Source organism: Strix aluco, chromosome 4 (assembly GCF_031877795.1).
Source record: "Strix aluco isolate bStrAlu1 chromosome 4, bStrAlu1.hap1, whole genome shotgun sequence".
In the NCBI taxonomy this organism is placed as follows: domain Eukaryota; kingdom Metazoa; phylum Chordata; class Aves; order Strigiformes; family Strigidae; genus Strix; species Strix aluco.
The window spans coordinates 25,102,609-25,125,525 of NC_133934.1; the positions used below are offsets into that span (position 1 = coordinate 25,102,609).

A 22,917-nucleotide genomic window follows, 5' to 3' on the forward strand; every position below is an offset into this window, starting at 1 on the left:
TAAAAACAGATTGTTCCGTGGTCCTTATCAGTAGGGATAAAGATCAGTAAATAATTTTTTGACTTGGTTTTTAATTTCTCTGGCCCGTCAGGAAATAAAGTCTTTTCTCCACCCCACATAATCTGCTAAAATAGGGCTAAGAGTGTGCATGTTATAAAGCATCTATAGGACTCTTACTGATTACCACCACCCAGCATACTGCCAAGGAACTTTTACCTGCAATTGTATTTTGTTCCTAATTTAATGTGCATCTTCAACAGGAAATGCTTTCCAGCATTTCAAATAATGAACATGAATATAACCTCAGCTCCACCAAACACACATATTATATAATCATCTATTACTTTTGAGTTTAAGAAGTTCTTCATTTCTTCCAAGAGGAGAAATTAACTAATCACAGAGCAAAATAAAAATAATTTTGTAGTGCTCTAAATTGTATAAAATAAAAAGGAAAAAAAAGGAAAAAAAAGGTGGCAATTTTTCAAAAAAAAAATGTGTTTAAAGACAGGTCTCCAAAAAAAAAAAAAAAGCCATTTCTGTTGTGAAAAAGTAGTCTGAAAAGGTCAAGTCTTTTGTAAGTCTCAGTTTCGCAAAAGGAATACATGTTTTGATTTACACCATGATTTACAAATCCGTTTTTGTATCACATATCAGAAGTGATCTACTTTAACCAAAGCAACTCATGAGTCTGCAAACATTTCAGTAAGATTCAGTCCTTAGACAAAGAACAGCCACTGACATCGCATTACTATGCTCATTTTAAAGACACATTCAAACATAATCTAGTCCAGTAATATGTGATTATTCCTAGAAGGCGAACAGGAAAGACACTTTTTTAATTAAAGAGTAAACAAGCATATGGGGTTTTTGAATTTCAAAAGGTCTTCCATGCCACATTTAATTTCTCTCTCAAAATCTCCAACATGCTGCACTCCCATGACAAGACACTTTGCAACCACCATCGGAATAACACTGGATCTCTTAAATGTGTTTTGCATGACCCTGTTCTCTTTTGCAGAATGCAGCAGTGTCACTCTTTCAATAAAGTAAGAGGTTCCGATATCTCCCTGAAAAGGTCAGAAATACAAGCCTTTCTAGAAAACAAGAGGATGAAAAATACATGAAGATCTCAAGAACACCTTAAAATACATCCTAGTACTTTGCAATTGAAAATTATTTTAAGATGAATAATCATTTATAATTATTTCTGAATTTCTTCATGACAACATACATATTACAATGTACATATTTTTGTCCCAAATGTCCAAAACATGTCATTTACCTTTTCATTATTGTAGTAAGACATGCTGTCTCCATCAAACTTAACCCAGCGCTTCTGAAACACACGTTTGCTGTGAATCAAAAATTAATACTATTAGAATTATAAACACAAGTTAACAGTGGCTTTTAAGAATGTCTCAAACACAAATTATAGAAAGGTCAAATCATGTTTAGTGTCCTGTGTTTGGGCCTAAACATTTTGAAAATTAAAATATATCTTAGTCCTATCCTATCTTTTCAAAAGGAGAATGCTGATTTCAAATATAATAAAAAAAATGGACACATTTTTTAATCACTTCAGCTTCCTTTATCTCTGTTTTCTCCTCACGTGTTCTATATCACATTTAAAGTGACAGAGGAAAAAGAACTTTCAATATTGTAATTTCGCTTAAAATGAACAAGGACGAGAACTGACTATTTTTATTGGAGGCAAAAGAATATTCTGAACACAGAGTATACCTTTAAGTGTTACAAGCTCTATGAGATACTTTCCAAAAAGGAAAGCTGAGAACCTAAAATGACCATCTCACTGTCATGTTTATGAGAAGGACATCTCTGTTGACGGGCTACAGCATCTCCAGTCATCAACATCTCCTGAACGCTCTCTTTCCTGGCCAATGACTCAATAGCAGTCACACCAAATCACTCAACAAGTACAACATAAAATTTCATTTTCAATTTGTGTTATCAACTGGACATCATTAATGAGAAGCTCATTACACTATTTCAGTTTGCCATTAACTCATGCCCTATAAGGACCTCCTGAAATAATTATTTTTACATGAACCTGAAGTAGTCAGTTATACTCATTAAAAATCTTGACGGCCTATTACTTATCATCTATAAAAGTTTCAATTCTAAAATCTATTAAACGAGTTAATTAAGCAAGAATAAGACCCCACTCTAACATCTCTTTGCCAACATTATTTCCTTCCCTGCTAAATGAGTGATCTGCTTTAGGATTAGTAGACTGTGATAGTTTATCAAAACTTTAATCAAGTAGCAGTTCCGGCTTAATTAACTTGTATTATATGACTACAATTAATCATCATTTTTCATAACCTGGAAAAGCAATCTAAAATCTATTTTCCATTAAAATGTCAATAAACTTCAAGACGATGCAGGGAAGAAAAACTGAACCTAAGTACCACACATGATGTGAGTAAACTGAATGGCTTTACAATTTATAGTGAGTTCACTAAAAAGAGAAGCTGTACTTTAAATGCATGGTTTGTAACAATTTAAGAAAACAGTATTTATTCATTCCCCTGAGGAGTCAGAAAGTGCCAGGTGTAAAGAGGAGCTATATAAAAGGAGCAGGGGGGGAAGGCAAGGAGGGTAGAACAGAAAGAAACATTCAGCTGGCGGGGACTAAAATAAAATATGACAGTGCTTCAAGGGATGAAAAAAAAAAAAATGTGGGTTTTTTCCTTTGGTTGGTTTAATTCTTCAGATATTTGAGAAATGGTATTGCAAGAAGAGAACCAAAAAATGTAGCATTCATTAAACCACGCTAAAGAAAAAGTCCTTGAAATTTAGCCAAGGAATATCACTGGCTCAAGGTTGATGACCCTGCAACTGTTCTACTCAGTCCTAACCAGTACTAATTTTGTGGTTAACTCATTATCTTTTGCAAATAATACATTCTCACACAGGACTATCTAAAGCCTTCACACTTTTTTTGCAACTCTTATTCCTTCAAATAGCATAAGAGGAGTCAACTGGAATCAAGAACTACACTTTCTATCACTCTATTAGCTAACTGCCAAGAGTGTTGTTTAAAGGAAAAAAAAAAGGTCTCCAAGTGAAATAAAACAAAAGTTAAAGCTAACTGCAGCTCTGAGAAGTCAATACACTAACAATTCTGAAAAAAGATGTGCAATTACATATTATACTGGGAAAAAGTCTTTTGACTCTGTGTATTTAATATAAAATATAAATATAAATATAAAATATAAAATATAAAATAGAAAGAATAAAGAATTCTTTGATTCTTTACCAAAAGTAAACAATGACAATCCATAAAGGTGAATGAAACTTTTGAAACAAAAAAAAAAAAAAAAAAAAAAGATTTGAGCAGATTGTCATTCCATGATGATAAAATAGGTTTATTAAACCAGGTTTATTCCTTCTTGTTATTCAGCTTCAACAATGTATCACTGTATCAACACAAATAAAGCCAGAAATCAAAGAAATTAAAACTTGCTAAACCAGAACTCTTAAAAAGGAACAACAAAAAAAAAATATGTACATTGCTGTACAATAGAGCTCCTTCCAGTAGGCTCAAACCAGATTGAATTCTCAACCATTTTAATTCAATAACTTTTTCACTAAACTGAAAAAAAATTAATTGCTGTACTAATTGACCAGTAGTGATGATTATTATAACCAGAAATAATGAAAGGCCAAACAGTTTTAACTACCTTTCAGTGTAGCTGAACATACAGTCCTAAGAGCAAAGAATGCAGTACTAAGGCTTGAGTAGAAGTAAAGTAGATGTATTACAGCACTAACAAGGATGACAGCTTTAATTTCTAGATCATAACTACTAGTGAAGATCAGAAATAGACTTAAAAAGTAAAACTGTGCAACTTTCAACACAAGAAGGAATTCAGAAGAAAGTCCTAACAACAACTGGAGAACTGAAAACTACAATTTAAAAGAAAGAATAGTCTATTCAGTTTATTAAAGAGGAGGTTAGAAGAATTTCATCAGAGTTTGCCAGTGTTTATGAAGGGAACGTCTGATAATAGAGTGTTCTTTAATATAAAGCAATTTACGAAGAGCTGGAATTTAACATAGGTTAAAATAAAACAAAAAAAACTTTTTAAAATAACAGCAATTAAACATAAGTTGTTTTTTTTTTTAAACCCACAAATGTGGCAGAGTCTATTCTCTTTGTATTGCGTTCCTCTCTCTTCTTGATCATTTGAAGTCTTAAACCAAGACTTGGGCTCAGATGCCTCCCATCAAACTTGAGGCGCATCAATAAACTAAACTAGAAGACAATTCATCCTAGATGCATTTCTAAACTCACAATTCTGAAACTGACAGGATCTCCAGTCACACTAATTATTAATGTATACATCCATAGCCAAATTGGTAAAGTAGTATTTCAGAATCGGAGTTTGTTTTCACTTACTTTGTGGCCCACAGAAAATTAGCAAAAATGTACAAATTGGAAATACTGGTAGAAATTAATTCTGTATTTTTCTGCTACAGTTCACAAGTGGTGATCAACATTTTTAATAATAATATTTTTCCTGAGTGCACCTCCTAAATAAGCTTTAAAACAGGTAACATCATTAAAAACTTAAGAATTCAGAACCTGCAACATGCTCTTGCAACAAAAACAGTTCCCTTTCCCTTCCCACCACAAATAGTAAGCAGTGACCAAATACAAACTTAATATCGCTCATGCAAACATATGTCTTCAATCATACATCTACAATTATACAGTAATCACTGCAAATACCATACCCTTGAGGGGATAATTTATCCAGCCATCCTGCTTTAAACTTCTTTACTGATGGTCCATAAAAACAAGCATACGGTGTTATTGATTCATTCCCAATCGATGTTTGATCTCCATCAAAGTGCCGAAAATGAATTTGTTCACTGACCAAGCAATCTGAATCCCCACTTTGTCTCTTACTACAAGATGCTGATTGTGTTTTGGCTTTATTTTTCTTTTTCTTTAAAGGCAAAGAGCATTGTTCCACAATCGAATACACAGATTCACTTTCAGATTCTCTTGGTGCTAATGATTTGTTTTCCTGAGACAGGGATTCATTTTTTGCAAATTCGTTTGTCTTCTCTTCCTGATTATTAAAGGAACTAGAAACAAAAAGTGCATTTTAATCTTAAAAGTATTGCTACAATGCATAAATTCGTAAAATCATTAATTAGAACAAATATTGGTAAGACATATTATAAACATAACATGTTCAACCATTGTGATAACCACAGACATGCTAAATACAATGTATCTTATAACTATGACCATACCCAATCCTACTTTCTCCATTCAACAGGACTGGTAGCAAGGTAACACTTGCTGGTTCCTTTAGAAGCCTGAACAGAAATTTAAAATTAATTCTCCTTCCTCAGAAAACTAGCTTCACTCATTTTAACATTTTGGAAGACTTCTAGTATCACCTCTCTCTTCCCTCTCCCACCCCAGTAGAAGACAGGTACAGACTGGAGACTTAATAAGCACATTACCTCCCATTTTGTCAAACCACTGTCTACCACCTCATGACAGGAGTAGAGAATGGTTTTTAGTTTTGTGTTTGGTTTTTTTTCTGATGAGGAGGTAGAGTATGAGAGTACTCAGAGATGGTTAGATAGAAGACATACAAAAATAAAACGTGTTTTCCTTGTTCTGACTGGGGAAAAGAGGGACATCTTCCAAATCCACGTAAGATTCTGAAACCTGGGTTAGACAATCTCAGGAGAGCCGCAAAGCCAAACTTCACCTCCTATAGCATGGGGTAATGGCCCAAATAGGAGGGGGAAAAAAAAAAAATACAATCATGGTTGTGCCTTCAGAGGTAGAGATCTACTTGCGATATCAGTAAATAACTCTTTCCTCTTTAAATTTTTAACTTCTCTATAACTCTTATTTAATACCATAGATTCTTGCAAGAAGAATACTCTTCATTCATTCCTAAATCCAATTTATTTTCACAAGCCAGGAATTCATTTCCATGAAGTTCCTAGAAAAGAAATACATTGTAATCAACATTTGCACTGATGTAGTAAGGGATGTTTAAATTACTGTAGACATAAATCACACACAAACAACAGCCTAACCAGCAAAGCTATTCTTTGCCACATTTTCAAATATGCATTTGAAAGATCATGTTTTTAAAAGTATTCTAAGAAATGTTATTTTCAGTATTTCCTTTCTAAATAATAATACCAACATAAAACATTTGAACATAGTCCAAAAAATAAAAAATAAAAAAAAAAATCAATGTGTAGAAATATCAGTGCTCTGACTCTTCCTGAAGCACAACTGAATATTATTTTTACCCTGAAATTTCCTAAGCTCAAGAGCCACATGTTGCATGCAGATTAAGGATACCATTTATGATTTGCCACTGCTAGCCTATGTTTCACATAAATACTTGTCCTGGTTTAACCAGGATAGGGTTAAGTTTCCCCAGCAGAGGGGGGGAGCTCTAGCGGGACATCACATCCTGGCAGGTCACATTTCCTGGCGCGGGAGCGCGGTGCACACGTGGTTTTGTACATCGTGCTTCTCACTGCTGTATTTGGTAGCTATTTCGCTCTGTTCATTGCTATCACTATTACTGTTATTGTTATTGTTGTTGTTGGTTGTGTTGCTATTGCACTGTTGTATTAAACCTTTCCTTATTTCAGTCTTGGGGCTTTGTATTTCACTTCCTTTGTGGGGGAGGGGTAGCAGCCGCGTGGCAGGGGCTAAACCACCACAATACTACTTCTCTGAATTTAATGTACAGTCTTCACGGTACACTAAAGATAAAATAGTAGTAAATTCAAATTCCTACAGTAATACTGAACTCAGTCATATCGAATCTATCTCTCATTTTCTAGCCAAGCTCTCCTTCCTAGAAGGCACATTTATTAATGTTTGTTTAGAAATCTTTATCACAAACTGCTTGCAGTATACAAAATGTCAAAGTTAACACTTCAAGAACATTACATTTCACATTTCCTAAACTTGATCTGACAATCATATTGCATTACTAAGCTTCTCAATACTCGTCTATCTTCCTTTAAAAAAAAAAAAAAAAAAAAACCACCTTCATGCCTTCATGCTTTTTGATGAAAGCATTTTAATTTACTCATTTAAGCTTTGATGCGTATGTCACAAAGCTGAAGGGTGGCAGAAAAAAGTGGGTAAGCTTTCACGATGGTTGCCATTTGTTTTCCGAGCAGCAGTGGCTCATCTTGTACTTGAGGACTGTACCTTGGCAACATAAAAAGGCAAGCTTAAAAAAAGCACATAGCCCAAAGCTGAGTATGTGTACATTGCAGCAAAAATTGTGGAAATCACAGGCTGCTGCTAGGATAAAAATAGGTCAACAGTCTGCTTTCCCTTGCCAATCAGATCCATCATAAAAAAAAACACCAAAAACCAACCACCACCACCAGCCACACACCACACTATTAACTATGTTGTAACACCAAGAATTAGACAAAAAAAAATAAAAACCACATCCATACACCTTGTAAACAAACTAAACAGAAAACTCAAAAGCAACCTGTCCACTGCTTATCAAATGCTTGGATTGACTGGAATCTCACAAAAGGACACACAATAGTCAAAAGGCTAATATTATTGCCCAGGAAGCATCTTTAGAGTAAAAACGATCAGTATCTTTTATCTTAATTTGCTTATCGGGATGCAACTGCAAACACCATACCCACTGAAGCTATATGCTAGTATCTCTTCCTCCCTCTCATCAACCATTACGATAACAGTTTTATGCCCGTCTTGTGCCCACTCCACAATCTTCAGCACTTGGGCAAGTGAATTGAGGGAGCATGAGAACTTCCAAGCAATAATCAAGAAATGCATTTCTATTGCCAGTAGATTTTAAAATGTAGAAGTCCACAAACAAAGACAAGTTGTGGGGACAGGGAATTCTATTTGCTCACAAAGACATATATTTCACCCAAATTAAGTTCCAAGCATTTCCAGTGTGCTGTTTACAGAACTACTCTGCAAGATACTCAGACTCAAAATGAGACAAAACTCTCCTCTCCCAATTCCTGCAAATCTGAGGTATTATACAAAGGTAGTTAGCAGCAGCATTTTCTCCTGCAGACACCTTTACAGATACAAGTATTTCTTAAAATATAGTTATATATATTACACAGAAAGTGTCTCTAAATATGTACTGTTCTTATGCATAGGAAGGACCTACCCTGGCAGAAATCTGTCTTCCGGAGCCCAGACAGATGGAACTGCCTACTTGCAGCCCTGTATAAAAATCCTCTACTTTCAGATACATTTTTGGTTTTAGCTTTTTCTAACAGGTAGTCTTGCTGACCAACAGTGAGTTGGGAAACCTGAATGCTAAAACACGGACTGCGTGAAGACTATCAGGACTGAGGCGACATTAAACCAAGACTGTCATTCAGGACAGGCATCTTCCTTAAGAGGTACTACCTTATTCTTCTGTTAAAGCTAATGCCACACAGTTCTCCTCAGGTTGGTTCTTGAATCATGGTTTGGCAATACAATTTTATAATAGGTCCATAAATTCCTCCTTTTGAAATATTAAGGGTTCTTATTTTAAAGTGATAAGACTTGCAATCTGGCCAGCATTCCACAGTATCAAAATGCTTAGGAGCTCACATAGTTTACTGAACTTAATATGCATATTTAGTCTGACAATCTACAGTAAGAAATAAAGCCAATACTTCACTCTAGAGGCCTGAACTCATTAGAATTCAGTTTTTCTGTGAAGGAATTCTAATACACTTGACTCTTCGGTTGGATACAACAACAAACCAGCTTGAAAACATTTGGATTTTTATTTGCGTTATTTTTTAATCAATATAAAAAGTGTTCCTTCTTCAGGTTGCCCTTTAGAGGTTTCTCCTAGTTGCCTTTCTTCCTGACCCAAGTCAAAGGTGTACTTTCTTTATAACTTTAATTCCATGTTCTCTCATGCTCACCTCCAGTCTGTAGTGACTCATTACCTATTTCTACAGACACTCCCCTCATAAAAGCCTACAGAAGCCTTTTCTTCTTTACACCAGTGAAACAGGAAGAAGGGTAATGGCAAATTTATAAGCCCTTAGAACAAACTTCAGTCAGTCAGTATTACAATTTGCTACATTTTCTTATATAGAGAAAAATTATTTTCTCATGTGAAGTTATCTTTTAAAATGAAGCAGCAGTTTCAAGACCTAAAATCTCAGATACTTTACAGTGTTACTTAACTTTTTTATTTATTCCTAGGATACTTGATACCTACTGAAAGAAATCTGAAAGTCAAATCTGTCTTAGGACCTTTGTTTTTATGGTTCTTCTTCACAGTCTTTGCAATTAAGTTCTAATGGAACTAAAATTATGAAGTTTCCAAAAGGGATTTGATAAATATAACTCAAAAAACTGTTCACATACATGAAAGTGATAATTAAAATCCAAGTCTTCAGATCAGGGAAAGTATGTTATAATATACTGCATTAATCGTAATTCTACAATCTGCAGAAATAGTAATTTTATTTCAAGCATTGATCCTGTTTAACAGAATGGTATTTTTGTATTTGGTGCCTCTGTAAAATAAGAAAGATTGCTGACAACCTTCCTGGCTATGCTTTTTTATAATAAAATATTTTAGTGAAATGTACAGAATAATGCTAAGAAGTAACAAGAAGGCTAGGAAACTTTTTCTAAAAAACCTGTCATTGAACTAATTACAAAGAAGTTAAATTTTGAATTTTTAAAGGCATTGGCACAGACAACAATAACTGGCACAGACAAGACATTGTACACAAGAAAAGAAAACAAAAGCTCAAGTGTCACTTTTGTGTGCAGAAAACAAGAACTAGAAGGAGAAACAAGATACAAATTTATATGTACCTCCTTAAAAAGTCAACACAAAGAAAAGCAGCACAATATATTTCCAAAGAAAAGAAAGTACACACCAAAAATAGAGATCATTTTTATGCTTCTAAACCCACTCCCATTAGATGATGAAATCTGGAGCATTTACTTTTGCTGACCAATTCTCAACAAACTAAAATTGGGGAAAAAAATGTCATAGGCATCCATTTGAGTAGCTTTCATTTTAGACAATATTTTAGAAAGTGAAATATCAGAGTGAAGACCAGGACAGAAACTAAGAATAATTTATTGTTTTCTCTAGGTCCATGGCTTGAGATCGGCTGGGACAAGTATAAACAATCAGAGAACCAACAATTTCTGGTCTGCATCCTGCTGCAACAGAAGCAGGAGCTGGGATTCAAGGCATTTGGCAGATGCCTCCCTAAGCTAACTTAGCTCTCATATCTCATGTGATTCAGAAGTCTGTCCACATGCCATCTATAACATTCACACCATCAATTACCGACCCCAACAAAAATATTTGCTTCAGAGAATCCTACAACAAAAGTGACTTTCTGGGCATACAGCAAGTTTAGGGGATGCATGAAAAACATCAGAAGTTCTGAGAACTTTCACATACAGGAATTAAAAAAGGGTATGACCAAAAGTGACCATTAGATCATCTAAGCTAACATGTAAGCTGCTTTCATAGGATATATGCAAGGCTGTGTAGAGATGTCCAGTCTTGATCTGCAATTATCAGAAGAGAGAAAAGCCACTTTTACCTTTACTAGTCAATTCTAATGGTTATCCACCACTTAACCTCATTTAGGCACAAATTATTACAATATATCACTGTACCTAAGAGGGTAAAAGGAGACACTGAGGTTGTCTGCAGTTGCCTGTAACTTACTGTTTTGCATTTGGTATGGCAGCTCTGGCATTTAAGAAGTCAGTTATCTGTCCTATGTTGTTTAAAAAAACAAAAAAATAACCAAAATGCACCACAGCTTCCTATTACTATTGAATAGTACAAAATGTATCTAAAGATTAAGAAAAGTCACTAATTCACAAATATTTACACTATAAACCTTTTGCATGTACCTAAATAGACAGAAAAGATACTAGGAACTGAAAAAGCAGAGTAAAAAATAATTAAGGGCAATATAAAATAGATAACATGAAGATTGAAATGAAGATAAACCATTTATATCCTGACTTCTCAACTTACTTTAGCATCTTGAGGGTTGTCACAAATAAAGGTTTCTCCATACGGAGAGATGATGGGTGGCTTTTCTTCTGTGAAAGTTTCTTAAAGCGAAAAAACAAATAAATACAGAGTCATACAGTACAATGCTCTACTAAAGTAGTAATGAAATCAACAAAGGACACAGATTTTTTTGCTTGTCATTTCTCCATCCTTCTCAGAAAAAATTCTGAAGAATGAGAAACAAATTTCTCATTTCTAACCACTCCAGATACCTTTCTTTACCCCAAGACACTACCTACTCAGACACAACTACTACTGCTATATAATTTGGATATAACTTGTATACAGACATTTTCTTCTTTCCTACCCTGCACCAAGTTAAAAAAAAAAACGACCTTCTATTGCATACTCTTAGGAGCAATAGCTCCAAAGTGTCCTTTTTTCTGACTTTTAAACCCGCCCCCAAAAAAACTCATTTGTGTACAATCTTCACTTTGTCACCATGTATTTGCTTGAAATTAATATGCATAACTTCAAACAAGACATACCTCTAGAATATGAAAGAACTTTTACTTACAACTGACTGCACAAGACTTCTAAACTCTTCCAGTAAAGTATTTAATACAATTAATTTCCTGTTATTTCCTGAAGCTATAAGCACTAACTAACAAATTAAGCAGCATTAGTCAGGAACATGCTCCTTGTATCTTTCAAGAAAAAGCTAACTCTGCTTAAAAAAATCTGGATCTAATCTTAGAAACTCTTAATACTGTAGTCTAAAAAAGTATATTAAAAGAAATGAGGTTTGAAGACTGGACTTTCCAATTTTCATTTTATTAGTTCATAAACAAAAACTAAGTAAAAATGCAGATGTGGTTAAACGTCCTGCTATTACATACATCATTTTTCCAAACCTTTCAGATGCCCAATATTTCTTAAAATAAGCAAGTCAATATTCATTTTAGACAACTTCTGCTCTGAGGTTTCTTTTTCCTCAATATTTAAGACATAAATATCAGCATGTTTAACTCACTGTTTTGTGAAATGTGCCTCCCAGTGCAAGAGATATTTACAAGATCCACATTTCTTCTTTTCTGAAGGGAACTTGAACAAAATAAAGCACAAAATGAAAACAGTAAGTGAATTTTCCCACAAATGGAGCAAAAACATCTTATGCAGTTAAACTATTAAAAATTATATACAAATAGTCAATTTTAAGTCTCGGGAAAATTTCTGATTTAATTTAAAAGTCACCTAACAATGTGTTTTCCTCCCTCTATGACATGGACTACTTCTTCGATCCCAGCATACATCTTGAGTTTGGGGTTTTTTTGTTGTTGTTTTGAATTGACCTTATTTAGATTGCTGACAAGCATGGAGATCCCCCGCTCTACCCCAATCCTTTACCTTCCCTTCTTCACACTGATTACCAATGACAAAAAAGGATGCACTAAGAAAGTCCAACATTAAGCTCAAAGGGAGCCTGGGCATGGGAATCCAGACAAAGCATGCTCTCAATCACTGAAAAAAATTGCTGTAAAGTTTTGATTTCCTAAAGTGCATTTTTTCCCATAAAGTTTTCAATCTGAGACATAAATGGCATTGCATTGCAATGGCCTGTGACTACCACTGCACATTTTGTAGATAGGTAAGAATGTAACCCCATAAACAACAGAAATATTATTTTATTACTGGTGTTGTGCTGGCCCCTAAGTATTTCAGCAATTTCATGTATAGTGGCACTCATTATGCTGCTAAAGATCATATTTTTTAAATTATTATTATTATTGAGATTTCAGGCTGAGACAGCAGCTTTAGAATAACACCACAAGAACAAATATGCCTGAATTAGTACATTTCTAACCCATTTTCACTACTCTAGCAGCCTGTATTAGAGCTGTTTTCAGCTAAGCTCTGATTTCCCCTGTTAACATAAGTAACATTTTTTCCTCTTAATTTCATTTTCTTGCTTGAAATAAGTGATGCAGATCCTTGTGCATGTTTATAGAATATTCAGTAACTGATAAATGCCACACAAGATCCTTGAAGTTTTTCTAACAGTTTGCAGGTCCTCCATCCTTCGAAGTCAAAGACAAGTGTGTTTTAATAAAAATACCAATATTGCTAATTTTTGTTTCCCCACTTGACTTACTGAGAAATTTTATTCTTTTAAGATTAGCTATATTCAAAACTTTAGAAATACTGTCCCATGAAGACCAAGTTGAATTACTCCATATTACAGGCTGATGTCTCTCTTATGACAGAAGGCATACATTTATGAACTACTATTTCATATAATTTTTAATCCATGCCTAAATCTGCCCCAGACAAATTATTAGATTAAATTCAAGACAGAAGCCAAACCTTATAAACTTACTTGACACTTCAAATGTTATCCAGTTTATATCAATTAAGTTCCTCAATGATATCCTGGGTTTAGAAAACACAGGGTAAGTTTGGCCAGTGAAGGTGGATCACGGCCTAGCTCCCATACATAACTGTTTACACTCCTGAGTTATAATTACAAAAATTACACAGCAAATACTTTTAAAGTCTGTGTTTCTTCCTACATTTTACTGTAATTGATGTACTTGTATCTTTTGAAGTTACATTAGCAAATTCATGCATTTGTTCTAACCTGATTTTAAAGAACCTTACAAAAAAACCCTAACTTTTTCCACACAGACCAGATATTTTTGTTGTTACATTGGGTTGTTTTAAGGTTATTAATAGCATTAAAATAAATGAGAGATATAGATAAGCAGCTTTGACTCAAAGAGCTTTTAAAATGATGGTTTTCTTCCTTAGTAAAACAGCAAGTCGGTGGCTTAGTTTCAGGGTGGATGGATTTAAAAGTGAGTAATCAGCAACAAGTGAAGATAAATTCACCAGGAAATGAAAAATAAAAAAAAAAAATCAGCTTACAAAGACCTGCATTTTTTTAATTTATACTTTTTCAGAACTTGTGTTTTAGGGGGTTTTTTATTATGTCCCTACATGTATGTGTACATGGCAAGAAAACCTGCTAATAAGCAAATAATAGGGTTTTTTTTCCAGCAATCAAAACCAAAACTTTTGTCAATTTTGGAAAATGAAGTTCTAACTTATGTCCAGTAAAAATTATCTGAAAATATAAAATAAATGAAACAAGTTTACTTTGTACATCTGCTTGAAAGATTATATAGAACAAACAATATACAGTGCAAGCTATAAAATGATAGTAATTTGTCAATGCTTAATAGACCAGAATAGCTAGCTAGTTGTTGTACAAATTGAATACCTGGATTAAAAGACAGAAAAATACTGAAGACTTCTTTGGGGGCAAATAAGATTGAAAAAAAAAACCCAACCTTATATCTACATCAATCTATGACTTTTCTTAACCATTTCTGAAATTTAATACCTCTTCAGACTAATGATCTTCTTTATTTTGCTCTTTAAAGAAAGGTTAGTGCAAGTCATCTGCCAATGACAAAGTGTGCCAATTCTACAAGGATATAATAATAATTTCAATTAAATTATCACTTTGTTATAACTGTGGAGATTAAGACCCGCTATTTTCATATATTAAGAGGTACCATATGCGGGTCAGGCTGCATACTCTTCCTTACCGCCCTTTCCTTATGCATAAACAGAATGAAAGGGTGTGAGGAGGCAGCAACTGGTCTCACAAAAGGCTGAGAGACTGGAAAGGTGAGAACTTCGAGCTGGGCTGAGCTGAGCAGTGTTAATCAGTATACTCCTGTCACCTCGCAAATAGAGGGAGAGAGGTCAGTGCAAGCACTCAGTGCCTCAGAGTCTTTACTGGCATTCATCTCCTAAATTAATGAAGCTTTTATTTTCAAACTCATTCAAAACAGTTTTCTATCTATCTCAAGACCTAACCCTCCCATAGTGCAAACACGTCAAAAACGCTCTAGCATGCTGTGTTAGAGCCTTGGGGTTCACAGGTTGCTTGCAGAGGTAAATTAATGGTGATGCTTGGCCATAGGAAAAGAGAGGGAGAAGTGTCTCTTTCCTCAAAAAAAAATTGCTTTGTGTGACAGAACAGAGAACAGAGAGACACAGCAGCACTAGCTTGGACACCTCATAAGCAATCCTGACCACTTATATGTTACGACATAGAGTCTAAAGAATACTAGCACCAAGCAAAAATTTTTAACCATAGGATCTGCCAGTTGAAGAATACAAATAGTGCCTGCTCAGGCCAAGCACCCTTATCCATTTTATTTATTTACATTTTCCCACAAACCCAGTATGTTTTTCAGAATTACTTTTGGTCTATTTCCTCTTATTTCTCCTAATAAAGAATCAGAGCAATCCCACTACTGAGCAATACAAGTAACAAAATTGGGGGATACAAAAAAATCTAGCAGTATCTAGAGTTTATTGGCGTGACATTTCATCTGTGTAGCATTCTGTATAACACAGGTCTACCATGTCATAAATCTGCTCAAGTGTTTGAACAGATTGCTGCACTGAATGATGCAACAGTAGCTATTTCACCTAAGAGTGACTGCTAAATGACATGATCCAAAGCATTCAAAGCCTCTGAAATTATCTCTATACTTATTATCTTTAATCTTGTGCTAAAGGCATGTTGGTGATTAGGTCCATCCATTGCATTATTTTCACTGTTTTGTCTTACAAAAGCCTTAATTTTCTCTCCTGTCTGTATGGAAGAAGTCACTTAGACCAAAAGTATCAAGAGAGACCATGAAGCTTCCAGTCCACCCTGTTTAACCCTTTGTTCTGTTCCACATGACTGGGAACTATATTAAAAATTTAAGACTTCTCACTTAAATACAGAATGCAGGGTCTCAGAAAGAGTGATGACTTTGTCTAATAAAGACATTTTGGATGCAGATTATTTCAATTTTAGAAGATGATTTGCAATCCTCTCAACAATTCCAGTGCTTTTAAACACCTTTCGAGTGATCTTTATTAATTCTTTATCAACAGAGAAATCATGTTATAAGAAGGAAGAGTCTAGCTGTCAAGAATCTAGCATAACTACACATCACTTCAATACTGATCAACCAAAAACACTACTGAAATTTGCATAACCCTATTATCAAGAACACTGTAATTGCCAGTTTTTTAAAAAAAAAAAAATCTGCACCCCTCTGTACTACAGTGATGCCACATACACTTCAAAGAAGAAAGAAACTCAAAATATTTCAAACTTCTAAAATGCTATGGTGTCTTACCAGCTGACAGCATGTTTTGTTACAGGCAAGAGCCAGGAGCACAACTGAGGCACAGGAAAGCAGATATAATTGCAAGAGAGACAAGTACATTTTTAGTAATAAAAAGTGATGTAGTCACACCACGACTAAGGGGGACAAGGAGACCCACCGTATGAACTTTTTGTGCCAGAAGGCACATAAGAGATCATGAGAAAAGGACTTCCTTGCATGAAAATTTAATGACTAATATCCACGAACGACTAGAAGGAAATGTTGAGTTTCCCAGATGATTTCAGCAGGATTTCTCTGCCTCTATGGAAAAGCCTTCACACAATGTAATAAGGACGAAACCACTGTCTATCCATAAAAATGAGCTGAGAATGTCTGTCTATGCAATTCTGCAAGACACGCAGTCTTTCCTGAAGTTTAAAATGGCAGATGGCATCATCTTTAAGTTCAGTATTAATTCTTTGCCTCTAAAAAAGTACTCAGAATCACAGAATCATCTAGGTTGGAAAGGACCTTGAAGATCATCTAGTCCAACCATTAACCTAACACTGACAGTTCCCAACTACACCATATCCCTCAGCGCTATTTTGACTCTACTCTTAAACACCTCCAGGGATGGGGACTCCACCACTGCCCTGGGCAGCCCATTCCAACGCCTAACAACCCGTTCTGGAAAGAAATACTTCCTAATATCTAGTCTAAACCTTCCCTGGTGCAACTTGAGGCCATTACCTCTTGTCTTATCGCTCATTACTTGGTTAAAGAGACTCATCCCCATCTCTCTGCAACCTCCTTTCAGGTAGTTGTAGAGGGCGATGAGGTCTCCCCTCAGCCTCCTCTTCTCCAGACTAAACAACCTCAGTTCCCTCAACCGCTCCTCGTACGACACGTGCTCCAGACCCTGCACCAGCTTTGCTGCCCTTCTCTGGACACGCTCGAGTAATTCAATGTCCTTTTTGTAGTGATTTTTGTACTCGGCAAGGTCATCAAGAACATTCCTGTGAAGTTTAAGTTATGTTGTGAAGTTCTGGTTTACCCTTGATCTTCCTCTGGCAGACTGTTACTTGTCCTGCAGGATTTCCATATTATTATAAATGGAGCATCAAGATGAAGAAAGTAAGCTGGAGCTCACAAATCAAAATGATGGGTAATGAAGTTAGTGACCCAGTCACATATTAATCACTAATTGACTGGGATTTGGAGGATTTACTTCAATGGTGGGAAGATTACGAATATAGCATATTCTCTCTACTGGATGATTGTTTCTCAAAAGACATTAAGAGTACTCTTTTAGTAGCTAGTTATCTTTTAGGATGAGATTCCCATTTCACCTCAGCAGAAATAGCTTTATTTTATGAAGTAGGGATAATCACTCTACAAAAGTTAATGTAAAGCTACTCCTCACTGAAAGATGTTTATACTTAAGTTTCAATAAGCACATTTTTGGTGGTTTAGAAAGGCACTGATGAAACATTTTTAAGGCACACAAAAATCTGTTAAATGTTGCAAAGAATTCTTGCCTCTCCATCTGTTCAAACAACTGTATTACAACATTTAATATTGACTTCTTTCAATAATCTAGAAGTTTATAAATGCTGGGAAAACTCTGCATTTAGGACATGTATAAACTTGCTAATGATGTTTCTAACTACTGAGATATGCAGATGAAAAAGACAAGATAAACAAAACATTCCCAGACACGTCCCTTCCAGGCATAGTTAGTGGTTTAAAAAAAAAAAAATTACTAAAAAAAAAATGCAACGTAATGATTTGGATATGGCTACACCAACAAAACTCTGCATATGCCTTTGCATGAATTTTTCTTCTCCAAGACACTTGACCAGCATGATGAGTAAAAGCTTGTAGTTAATAGAACCAAACACATCACAAATTAATCTGTGGGGAAATATTCTTCGTTTACACAGCCTGTAATATTGTCATCAACTGCACATTTAGTGCCTATTATTTTTAACATTCAAACTATTACTTTTATTAAGATAGGCCTGGATTTAAGTTTTAACATCAGACCTTTTCCTCTACACACCATCATATTTTTGCAAGACAAGCGATAACAACTAATGCTTATTCAAGACAGTAAGTGCTACTCACTAATTTGTGGATTCAAATTATGAACTCAACAGACTCACATCACACACATATTTTGAAACAAATTCAAATTCTCCTATGCAATTTACTACAACAAATTTTATTGGATTCTATCCAATACTATCCTCACCAAAGCTGCACAGAACTATCCTTATAAAGACTCCATAAACTCTGAAAACCTCCCACCTCTATTCTTTTTTTTCTTTTTTTAGTTTCCCTTTTTCCACTTCTTTTTACCTGCTAGAATGCCTCAAAAATATTTTTATACTACAAGCATCATTAAACGCTAAGGTTTTGTTATGAGACCACCAGCAAAAGACAACACCTAATATGACAAACTGGTTGCATCCATTCCCTCAGTTAACAGTTAAATGACAACCAGTTTAGAAATTAATCTAAGAGCCATCTTGAAGAAAGTCCTTGCTTTAGACCGACAGTATAATGTAATTTCCTCCCCCACAAAATATCCTACTCTAATTGAAAATTTACATATTTATATTTAGATATAAATTTTATGTGCTTTAAGGCTAAGACTTAATATTCACGTGTAATCATCCTGTTATGCCCATGCATGCGTCCAATCCTATCAGATACATCCTGCCTTTTTTACAGGGTGGCTACATCATACAGCGCACAACACAGACAAGAGGACTTTCTAAATTTTGCCCCACTTTTTAGATAAAACTACATAAATGTGTAGGTGTGCAAAACTTTCTGGGTTTTTCTTATAATTTATATATATGAAATAATAAACTTGTATTTTCCAAGAACAGTATCTCTTAAAAGGTATGACCTTAAAAGTTACTAGGATACAACCTGAATATTTGCGTTTCACAGTAATTGTTATCATAAAAATAGATTTTTATACTTAAGGGTGAATTTTTAGCCATCCTGAAATCACCATTTTATCATCATTTTCCTGTGATGGATCAGAATTTCATCAGAAACATTGGAGCTAAGGTCTAATTAATATCATTACCAATGCTTTGGTTTGGAATAGATTCAACAGCTTTTTCTGTTATTTTTCAATCTTGGTTTTGTAACACTTGTGTATTTCCATTCTTCCCCATTTTAACAGAATACGGATTAAGTTTTAAAAATGCTTGATATAGTTGTTTTTAACAAGGGTTGTATCTAAAGCAATAAAGATTCCTTTATTTGAAAATAAGTAGACGCGGAGATTGTTGGGGAGGTTATAAGGAAACACTGTTCTAAAATTTGCCTTTATACTCTCATTTGCACTTTTAACTTGCATTGAAGCTTAATCCGCCTTCGGTTAATTTGGCAACATTCATACCAGATACAGTGTATTTACAGCACATACTTAAAAAATCCACCAAAAAATTACATTAAAAAAAGGGAAGAAACCCCAAACCGTGATTTCTACAATGATTCTACAATGATAGCAAGTCTTCATTAAAAGAAAAAGCACAGTTACCTTGATGAAGCTTGAACTTTACTTGATTTGGGAATTTCCGGTACAGGTCGATGCCGTAATATAAAAGACCGGCTTACTCTTGGAAATACTTTCATGCAGTTTTGTGTATAAGAACCATATAAGTCATTGTCTATCATTTCTCCTTTAAACTTAAAGAATGGAGAATTTGGCTCACTGTCAGATGAATCATCCTCATCTGAAAACATCAGATGTTTGTTTTCTTTGTATTTTGTCCCACATGAATGAGCAAATGAAGAAGAAGGATCATGAAATGCCAAACAGCCAGCCAAGGGCTCATCAGCTTGGTATGCAGCAGCTTCTTCCAGTGATGTATCTGCCTGAGTATCTGTCTTAATACTTCCACGTGGATTGATAGCTTTTAGTACGCTGTCTGAATTCTGGTATAAACTAGAAAAATCCGAAGTTGTAAAGCTATCATCATTTGCCTCCAATAAGTTTTGCTCTGCAAGTTCAAACCTTTCTTTATCAATGTAAGCTTTATTAATAAGTTGTTCTGACAACGTTGCAGGTATCAAGCTAGTCCCATCTACACTTGAATTGCTTATTGGAGGCTCCTGATCTGTGGACAAATAATGCTTCTCTTCTAAACCTTTCAAGTCTTTGAATTTTAGATTTTCACGGAAAACAGAATTTCCTTGCATTTTTGAAAGAGTGGTATCTAATTGCTTAAGAATCCTTCTACGGTGCCCTGTAGGCAACACTCCCATTTGCTGAAGCACACTGTTATTTATTCCCACACAATCTGTCACAATGTTATAGCCATATTCTTTAAAGTTAGGAAGATATTGTCCCAAGTTAATGTTGACCAAGAATTCTTCAATATCAGTGCAGTTGCCTGTGGATGACATGATGGCAGCTTCATTCCGAATACTGCCCCACACAGTCATGTAGAAATATAGTCAGGATGCGTGCATATTCACTAGCAAGAAAGCGCTCTAAATTTGCTGTCAGCCAGCCAATGAAGAATATCAGTTTCTTCAAGACACTTCTTCAAATTTCTTCAGTTCAAACTGATTTTTTTTTTAAAGACTGAAAGCCTATTGAAAAAAAAAAAAAAGGGCATTAAAAAAAGTTCCCATCTGAATTCACATTAATCTTGAATAAAATTCTGAAAGGCTTCCTGTCATTTGTACAGTAACATTTTCAAATTGCTTATACATGAAAATTTCAAGGAGGGTAAACAGCATAACCTCTCCTCCCTTTTATCTTGGCCTGTATAAAGAACATAGAGAAATCAAAGTCTTAACCCAGCACAAGTAATACAATCTTAAAATAGATAATCCTAGTAGTTAAGATGAACAGTTAAGAGATGAACCACTTATCTACATACACACATATAAGGGGGACATGGGAGGGGGAGGGGAGTGATCTAAGACCAGAGCTGGAACCCAAAGCTTTCTTATTCCCATGCTAACACTGATAAACTACAGCATAGGGCTTCTACTCCCTTATCTTCTGAGCCTTAAACTCTTTTTAGCACAGAAACACACTTTCCATGGGAAAAAGGAAGAAATACTGTCTAGAGCATTCTCTGTGAACTGTGGGTTCAATCCCTCTTCAACTGAGAATCCAACTGAACAAGTACCATAACCAATAAAATAGTTCACAAAGGTAGATTCATTTCTGAGCATGTTGGGGGCGGGGGGGGGGGGGGGGGGGGGGGGAGTGCCTTAATTGTTTGAATAACTACAGTCAGAAAGCTATGGAGGTGATCAAAATATGTCTTGCAGATCAGGCTCTTCAAAGAACTGTCACAAGGGAAAACAGGAAACAGGTAACTACTAGCTTTTCAACTCTGTCAAGGAAGCAGTATTCCCTTGGCCACAAACAGTAGCAGAGGCATAACCCCACAGGCAAGTTCTGGCCTCCACACTAGAAACATTTGGTATCTCAAGTGCCCATGACAGTTCTTCCTTCGTATTTTCCAACACAGCCCTTGTACTCTCCAGATTTCACCTAATTTGAGTTCCTCCTCCTTTCAGGGCTGTATCCAAATTTATGATTTACAAAATCCAAAGCTGACAGAGAAGCTACTATTCAGAAGGTGTTTGAGACAGCCTGAAATCACATCTCTTTAAAGAAGGTTTAAGATCAGCAGCAGTCAACAGGTTCTTTCACCTCCCTCTTCCTGTGTAAAGAGTAATTTGGCCTTAGGGAAACCTGCTGACTGTAGCAGCTGTCCTGGCATGCAGGTACTAGCCTTAAGCAGCCTGGAAAAGAAAGAACAGCTTCAGTAGAACAGTGCAAGACCTAAATTGCAATTAGAAAGAAAAGAAATCGCATGCCCAGAATATATCCATGGTAGTAGGTATTGATACCTTATTCTTCAAAATATTTCCTGACAAGAAGGGCACTTCTTATGACCTAGAAATGAAGCTTAAAAGATTACCTACTTTTGTACTGTATCAACTCCTCCAAAAAATTATAAAACCTCTTCCTGTAAGACTTCCCCAATGTCTTTTGAATAACTAAATCAGTATTCAGAAAAGCAGTCATAAATAAATCTTTATGTCCCTCCTCATTCCCCAAAGCTGTATACAAATAAATGTGAATTTTAAATCATTTACTGAATGGAGCACAACAGTTATCACTGCTATTGGCAATTATACTTTATTATAATTAAATGATTAAATAATCAAGACTTCAACAGAAGTCTTTTCTTGGAAAATTTTGTAAATATCTTTATTACTCCCACACTTCCAAAAAGTGGTAATCGGAAACAGGGAAAAAACAAACCTCTTTATACCTACACCATACATATATATATAGATGTGACATTATAAGAAAAAAAGATGAACAAACCTACATTTTTCTGGAAGATGTAAAAATCAACACTGCACACTTAACTATAAATCTTCCATTATTGAAAATAAATCTTTGTATTTGTGCTAATCTCTTTAACTTCATTTTTGGGGCAGTATTTTTATCAGCTTCAATCACAGTCCACAAGTCTGAGAAGTGACTTCTTATCTTGACTATGAAATTCATGCAATTAAAACTTTTTAGAGAAAGAACTCTATAGGCCAGTCCTATATCAACCTCTCAGGAGAGATGAAGTTTGTTAGGGAGTTAACCCTCACTAAAAGATTCCCAAGTCATTTAAATTCAAAAA

The 22,917-nt window shown here is 35.0% G+C and overlaps 1 protein-coding gene across 1 annotated transcript in view; it reads right to left on the reverse strand.

Annotated features, from left to right (window-relative positions):
- The window catches only part of ARAP2 (ArfGAP with RhoGAP domain, ankyrin repeat and PH domain 2), a 141,503-nt gene that overhangs the window by 114,682 nt on the left and 3,904 nt on the right, over positions 1 to 22,917 (reverse strand). Inside the window, exons 2-7 of the mRNA XM_074822309.1 lie at positions 19,785 to 20,842; positions 12,076 to 12,146; positions 11,064 to 11,143; positions 5,914 to 5,999; positions 4,762 to 5,118; positions 1,283 to 1,352 (exon numbers count right to left, since the gene is read on the reverse strand). Of these exons, the coding sequence (XP_074678410.1) occupies positions 1,283 to 1,352; positions 4,762 to 5,118; positions 5,914 to 5,999; positions 11,064 to 11,143; positions 12,076 to 12,146; positions 19,785 to 20,692 (1,572 nt within the window). The 5' untranslated portion in view covers positions 20,693 to 20,842. The remainder of the gene's footprint in view (positions 1 to 1,282; positions 1,353 to 4,761; positions 5,119 to 5,913; positions 6,000 to 11,063; positions 11,144 to 12,075; positions 12,147 to 19,784; positions 20,843 to 22,917) is intronic.